This window comes from Moschus berezovskii, chromosome 13, assembly GCF_049115385.1.
Source record: "Moschus berezovskii isolate FMDL1 chromosome 13, NW_MosBer_1.0, whole genome shotgun sequence".
NCBI classification, from domain to species: domain Eukaryota; kingdom Metazoa; phylum Chordata; class Mammalia; order Artiodactyla; family Moschidae; genus Moschus; species Moschus berezovskii.
The window spans coordinates 10,551,613-10,559,373 of NC_142472.1; the positions used below are offsets into that span (position 1 = coordinate 10,551,613).

The 7,761-nt window shown below is 57.4% G+C and overlaps 1 protein-coding gene across 1 annotated transcript; it reads left to right on the forward strand.

The window, feature by feature from the left end:
* ZIC5 (Zic family zinc finger 5) lies at window positions 1–6,312 on the forward strand. The gene is made up of 2 exons (XM_055426856.2): window positions 1–1,543; window positions 5,870–6,312. Exons 1-2 carry the CDS (start codon window positions 1–3, stop codon window positions 6,310–6,312), a joined length of 1,986 nt encoding a protein of 661 aa, XP_055282831.2.
* The last annotated feature ends 1,449 nt before the right edge of the window (window positions 6,313–7,761 follow it).

Here is a 7,761-nt window from a genome sequence, read left to right on the forward strand (position 1 = left end):
ATGTTTTTGAGGGCGGGCCGAGGAGGGAAAAAAGTACCCCCAGGGAGGGTCCCTGGGTCTGATTGTGTCGCTCTGATGGAGCCCCCTTTGAGCAAGAGGAACCCGCCCGCGCCGAGATTAGCGGATCCGGCCGCGGCTCGCGCCCGGCCGCTGCAGAACATGACAGGCTTCCCGGCGCTGGCCAGCGCGCCCGCCCACTCCCGGGTCCGCGCCGCGGCCGCGCACCTCCGCCCGCGGGACCCGGGCGCTGACCCCGGCGTGGCCCGCGCTCCGCTCAGACCGGAGCACATGGCCCAGGCGACCGCGCCCGGCCCCAGCCCTCCCTCCCAGGCGCTCCCGGCGCCGCCCGAGGCCCCGGCGGCCGCCGCCCGCGCCGCCGCCGCTACCGCCGCCTCGGCCGCGCACCCCGGAGCCCGCACCGCCCCCGGCGGGCCGTCCCCGGCGCCCCCGCCCCCGGCCCCTCCTCCTCCTCCCTCCCCTTCGCCCCCCCCTGCTCCCCCCACCCCTCCTCCTCCTGCCCTCTCGGGCTACACCACCACCAACAGTGGCGGCGGCGGCAGCAGCGGCAAAGGCCACAGCAGGGACTTCGTCCTCCGGAGGGACCTTTCCGCCACGGCCCCCGCGGCGGCCATGCACGGGGCCCCGCTCGGAGGGGAGCCGCGCTCGGGCCCCGGCTCCCCCCAGCACCCGGCCCCGCCTCCCGCCTCGGGCGGCATGTTCATCTCGGCCAGCGGCACCTACGCTGGCCCGGACGGCGGCGGCGGCGGCGGCGGCGGCGGCGGGGGCCCGGCGCTCTTCCCCTCGCTGCACGAGCCGCCGGGAGGTCCTGGCGGCCACCCGCACCCGCTCAACGGCCAGATGCGCCTGGGGCTGGCGGCGGCTGCGGCCGCGGCGGCGGCGGCGGAGCTGTACGGCCGCGCCGAGCCGCCTTTCGCGCCGCGCTCGGGGGACGCGCACTACGGGGCGGTGGCGGCCGCGGCGGCCGCCGCCCTGCACGGCTACGGAGCCGTGAACTTAAACCTGAACCTGGCGGCGGCGGCCGCGGCGGCAGCGGCGGCGGCCGCAGCCACCGGACCGGGGCCCCACCTGCAGCACCACGCGCCGCCCCCGGCGCCGCCGCCCCCGGCGCCCGCGCAGCAGCCCCCCCACCTCCCGGGGGCGGCCGGGGCCTTCCTGCGCTACATGCGGCAGCCAATCAAGCAGGAGCTGATCTGCAAGTGGATCGACCCAGAGGAGCTGGCCGGGCCGCCGCCGCCGCCGCCCCCGGCCGGCGGCTCCAAGCCCTGCTCCAAAACTTTCGGCACCATGCACGAGCTGGTGAACCACGTCACCGTGGAGCACGTGGGCGGCCCCGAGCAGAGCAGTCACGTCTGCTTCTGGGAGGACTGTCCGCGCGAGGGCAAGCCCTTCAAGGCCAAATACAAGCTCATCAACCACATCCGCGTGCACACCGGCGAGAAGCCCTTCCCCTGCCCCTTCCCGGGCTGCGGCAAGGTCTTCGCGCGCTCTGAGAACCTCAAGATCCACAAGCGCACTCATACAGGTGGGTGTCTGTCCCCGGCCGCCGCCGCCGCCGCCGCTTCTGCCGCCGCTTTCTCTTCCTCCTTCTCCTGCTCGCCTTCATTTTTTTGTTTTTCCCTCCTTCCGCTGCTTCCTTTCGCATCCGTATAACCCGGACATGTGACTTCTTGTTTTTCTCTCCCTCCCCCCCCTTTTTTTCTATGAATAAGTAATTCGATAGCACACACACAGGCCCCCGCGCTCCGTTCCCACGCGGTCGAGTCTCCAGCGCTCCCCGCAGCCCCCTCCGCCGGGACTGGCCACGCGCTCCAGCCGCCGCCGCCGCCGCCGCCCCGGAGCAGAAGCCGCCGCCGCCGCCGGAGCAGGAAGGCGCCCAGGACGGTCGGCAGCCCCCATCCGCCCGGCCCCGGGAACTTGGGGAGGGCGATGGGGAAGGTGCGCCGGGACTGGAGCCGCTCCGGCGGCACTTGCCTCCCCAACCGGATGGCAGGCCGAGCGCCCGCGCTCAGAGGAAGAGCGAACGTGCTTGGGGCGCGTGGAGGGTGGTTAGCGGTGACATCGGGGCCTCGGGGGCAGCTCGGTGTGGTCCCTCCGGGAGGAGACAGGGAAGGGGGTCTTGTTCCTTCCGGGCCGGGTGCAGAGTGCGAAAGGAATGCGCCCCCTCGGAGACCTTCCCCCTACACACACACGCGCGCGCGCACACACTTGCTCACCGTTACACACCCCACACGTACACGTTCACGCGGGCACACATCACACCAGCAACAACTTCACACACCCGTGTTCCTTCTGACCGCCTCCCTCAGAGCTGGGACACCCTTGGGCCCTGATGAGACAGTCACACTTGCTCATTCACACGCCTTCATACACACCTGTACTCACACGCGCCGTCACACGTTTTATCACACGGGCCCTAGAGGGTGCTGAGAAATTGGTTTCCGTCATTTTGGAGAAGGTTCTCCCGAGAGGCGGACAGGGCGGGCTGCAGAGGCTCCTTGAGGTCCACCGCCCGCTGTGGGTCCCCCTCCCGCCCCGCCCCGCCCCTGCCTTAGGTGGGGGGTTGACCCCGTCTAGGGTAAGAGCGGCTGCGGCCTCGGGCGCCGGGTGGGCTTCGGTGGGCCGTGTGCCCCCTTGGAGCGGGCGCGCGCGCTGGGCCGGAGCTCCGATGAGCGCGAGGGCGGTCGGGATTTATAGGGACAGACGAGATTACCCCTCGGAGGACACTTAAGTAACTGGAGTTTACGTTCGGCAATTACTTGCCTGATTTATCGGCGCGGTGGCGGCGGCGGCGGCGAGGAAGCAGCAGCCGGGCGGGGGCCCCAACGCCTGGCCAGCGGCCGAGGCCGAGGCCACGGGGAGGGGCGGGGAAGCTGCGCAAGGAGCCGGGCCCGGGGGGCCCGAGGCTGGAGCCCCAGGCCTCGCTTCTGCCTCCGGGACCCGCCAGGCCTCCTGTGGCCTGGCAGATGACCCCGGGCTGGGAGCCCGTTTTCCCCGGAGGCCGGTCCGCCAGCCACGTTGTTTTCTCATTGGGATCGGCCCGCCTTAAGTGATGTTTCCAAAAGGAGATTTCCCACCGGGCTCTCGTAAAACCTCCCGGGCCCCACTAAGCCAGCGGCTGGCCCCGGGGCCCAGCACTTCCCGACCGGACGGAGGCCTGGGGTTGTGGCGGTGACGCGCGCCCCCGCCCCAAGGGGAACCTCCTGACGGTGCCCGCGACCTCGGGCCCTTGCGGCCTTTTCACCTCCGAGGGGTGGGGACCTTCCCTCGGCGGCCCAGAGGTTGCCTCGGGCTGAGGCCGTGCTCCCCCGGGTCCCGCAGGGAGCTGGAAGCTGACGGCGCGGGTGCCGGCCCTCCGGTCCCCCTGGGACAGGCCGCTTCCCGCCCCCAGCCTCAAGGGCGCGCCCCTGGGGGCCGGGACCCGGGCCGTTTGGTTTTCGGGGTCCCCGCGCGCAGGACTGCGTTCCCACCCGGCTCGCCGCGGCGGCGGCTGCGTGGGCCTGGCCGGGTCCCTGCGGCAGGGATGCGAGCGCCCGCTCGCTGATGCTCGGATCCGCGCTGGGTGCTCTTGGCGGTCCCTGGGCCGCTGAGCCATAGAGCCTCGTGTCCAGAGGGGGCCAGCCTGGACTCCCCTCCCCACCGCAACGCTCTCCCTTTTTGGAGGGGCGGGGGGGGGCGGGCAGTTATCCGGGGATCCCGGGACAGACTGATCAAAGGGAATAATCCCCCGACCACTCCAGAAGGCCCGTTTCCTGACCCACGTGCCCCCAATTCCATTTATAACCTTCCTTGGGGCTGGACTCGGAGTTCTCACACATAGCTTCCCTCACTCTCTAAAACCCTCTAAGTAGTTAAATTCCGACGTGACCCCACTGTCAGCGCCTGAAATGTAAACACAGGGCCTCTCACCCTTCCTAGTCAGGTAGAATTTGCTCTCCCCCATCTACCCACCCCTCGAGTAAACTAAGCAATTCTATCACCCTTTCCTTTGTTGTGTATTTTCTTCCTCCATCTCCCCTTGTCCTGGCTTTTCTACCTTTCTTTCCACGCGGTATCTCTGTCTTTTCCGGTCCTGATTCTTAATGCTTCTCTTTCTCGTGAATACTGGTGAAGCTTGCAACGTCCAAGCCGTTTATTCTGCACAATAAATGCTTAGCCTGTGCAGAATCACAGTGTTCTAAAAAGCAACATTTGCATAGGGTGAATAAACCCACTTAAGCCTCCATCTTGAAGAAAAGCTGATTATGCTTTTTAGGGGGAAGAATGCTATATTAAGTTAGTATTATCTCCAACTTAAAGTGGAATATAGAAATCAAGACAAATAGCCAGTGTTTTGACAAAACTTGATTTCTGTTGCAGCCCCTCTACAGAGAATTTTTAAAGGATGTCAGTCTCATCGCATTACGTTGTGTTTTTCCCTCTCTTTGTAGGCCAGTGTAGGGGGTATATGAATAATAACTCAATTTTTAAACAATACTTCCAGGTAGGGTAAGTTATGTTACAGGCATCTGAATACTTTTCAGATGTGCTAATATACTCTGGCACTGAAGTAGTTATTCATTGATGAAGTTAAAAGAGAGAAAATTACACCAAAATATTTGTATAGGAGAATCTACGGAAAATTTATGTACACTAAGCTGTCCTCATAGTTGTTTGGCTTTTTAAAAAACAATTTGTTGAAAAACAAGGAATAGACTATCTTATGGATCAGCAGAGTAGCTGCTGAAAGGTAGAGAAGCTCCTTTTAAAATCCTTTAAATATAAGGAATAAATATATTACTATACCACAGTATGTGTGAGATGATGTTCAATTATGGACTCAAATACATCATGTTCACGGATACTAAGGTGAGGGGGAGTCATAGCTGCTCCCTGTTGTGTCTCTGTCCTCACTTTTTAAGACCAAGGTGTAGAATGGCTGGGTTATCCAGTTGTCTTAGCATTTCTATTGCCTGCACCCAGGACCTTGTGTTTAAAGGCCCTGTGTTCCTGGGGTGGGTAGGACAGCTTAAAGGGGCAGTGGGCCCAAAGACTCTGATAAATAAGATTTTTTTTTTCCTGTTTACTATTAAACAGTATGTTAGAAGAAGCCTCTGGCTGAGGTTTGTGGTCTTTATTAATGCTTGTTAAGGTTCTGTTCCACTAGGGTCTTAACTGCCCAGTAAGTTGTGAGAAGAGCTGGGAGAAGGAAGAGGCCAAGAGCCTATTCTGTGCCCAGCTAGGCTTGTAAAAAATCTAGTGGTCAGATGGTGGTTTTCACAGATGTCTTTATTTCTGGGGAGAACGGGGTTTTGGTGTATTGCCTTTCCTTTCCATCAATGAAATCCTGTGGAACGCTCTGAAACAAAATGCCATTATTATAATTTTACTGATAATCCCAGTTTACTTGAGTATCTGTTTATTTTCCTTCTCCTTTTCTTACGGTCTTCACCTAAGCTGTGGCTTTGGAAGTTATTTCAACAGCATTTATCTTGACAAGCGGGATCTGTTTGAATTTTTGTGTGTGTAGACCCGAGGGGGACAAGGATGCAGGTATTTGGGTCCCCACTGGATTTCAGCATTATTGCCTGATCCAAGCTCTTAACCCTTCTCGCCTTGATCCCTATGGTACTTCAGGGTCGACATCCAGCCTTTCACAAAGCCCAAGTCCAAGGAGAGCCTCCAGGCCAGGGGACACCAGGCCATCCCAGAAGTATCCCTTCCCTGTAGCATTCTGGAACCTGGGAATTAGGCTGGGAGTCAGTCTTCAAGAGAATGGGAAGTTGCATCTTCCTATCTGCTTGAAGATTATTCTCTGAAGTTCAGAGGACTCTGAAGAGCCCCTGTTAACCTCCCCTGTGCTTTCTTGCAGGGGAAAAGCCTTTCAAATGTGAATTTGATGGCTGTGACAGGAAGTTTGCCAACAGCAGCGATCGGAAGAAACATTCCCACGTCCACACCAGCGACAAGCCCTACTACTGCAAGGTCCGGGGCTGCGACAAGTCGTACACCCACCCGAGCTCCCTGAGGAAACACATGAAGATTCATTGCAAGTCCCCGCCGCCTTCTCCAGGAGCCCTGGGCTACTCATCAGTGGGGACTCCAGTGGGCGCCCCCTTGTCCCCCGTGCTGGACCCCACCAGGAGTCGCTCGAGCACTCTGTCCCCTCAGGTGACCAACCTCAATGAGTGGTACGTATGCCAGGCCGGCGGGGCCCCCAGCCACCTGCACGCCCCTTCGAGCAACGGAACCACTTCCGAGTCTGACGACGAGGACATGTACGGGAACCCTGAAGTTGTGCGGACGATACATTAGATTCGATCAGTTGCCATCACCATCAGGAAAGTAATAAGTGGGAGCCCTTGGACCGCATCCTAACCTGAGACAATGCCGAGCTTGAGACAAACCCGTGACTCAGACTTGCTACCGGGTCTAATTAGCCCTATTTATTCAGTATGAAACCCTATGGTGTTGGTACATTTAATTAATTTAATTAAGATATTTGGGCTTTTTTTTTTCCCCTTAGAAAACAAACAAACAAACAACAACAAACCCAACCAGGCTGAACTTGTATGTTGCAGGGGGACAGGACTGGGAGCACACACACTGCCAATGCAATATATGTAGTTCTTTACAAGAGTGAGAGAAGGAGTGTGAAGTCAGGACTCAGCACAGCAACAAGGCCCTCTGCACTTCCCGGAGTGCCTGGGGACCGCCTGTGACACCATAATGGAGCCCCTCTGCTTCCTGCTTGGGCCCTAACTCTGCAAAGGCCTCTTGATTGTAAACCACACACACTTGCTGCATCGCCAACAGATCCTGGACTGTACCTGTATCCGAAAATATTTGTAAAGACCCTTTCAGTTCTAATACTTGTAATTTTGCATTCCCACTCTTTTATTACTGATCTCACCATAACACAGTATTTTTATACAGGATTATTCCTTCAGTACCCTGCTTGTATGATTAAAAAAAAACGAGATGCAGCAACCTAGTACATATCCATGTATTGTGTTACTGTGATTGTTCAAGCAACTGGAGAGAAGAAAAAGCTGCTGCAGTAGACAACTGTGAAACTGATATTTTATAAAATAGAAGAAATTCAAGTGCTTTCTTTTTCCTCTTTTTTTTAAAAAAAATCGGAAATCTCAGATGCTGCCTCTTTACTCTGTCAAAACTTCCTGTGTTATAAAAATACTATGTTTTAGGTCATAAGTTCTTGGGATGCCAAAATTCACAGGCAAGTGTAAGGAGGTGTTATGTTGGCAACATGCCTATTTTTTGGGAAAGCTGTTGTTTTAAAAACAGGCCAACCCCTCTTTTATACTGTTGTATCGACCTTTTAAAAAGTCTTTATTTTTCAACACTGGAAACTGCATTTTAATGCGTTTTCTTCCACCTGAGCATATGGAACTCTATCCCACTTGAAAATGACACTGTATGATTTACATTAACAGAGGGGAGGGAGTTGCTATACATATTAAAATTGTTAAAAGGTTTATAGCTACCACCAAACACTGATGAATGTGCGACCTTTGCCAGAGCTGTCAAGCTAGGACAAAAAAGGTCAAGGACCTCGGACAATAACTCTTAGTCAGTTTATTTTTGGTTGGTACAACACATCTGATGTGCAAAATGTGGTCCATCATAAACATCATACAGATAGACTAAAGAGCACTAATTTATCCTCAGAGACCCTGAAGACACGCCTTCCCCAGGGTTTGTAGAAATTTGTGTGCTGTGAGTGGTTGATGTAGTCTTGTC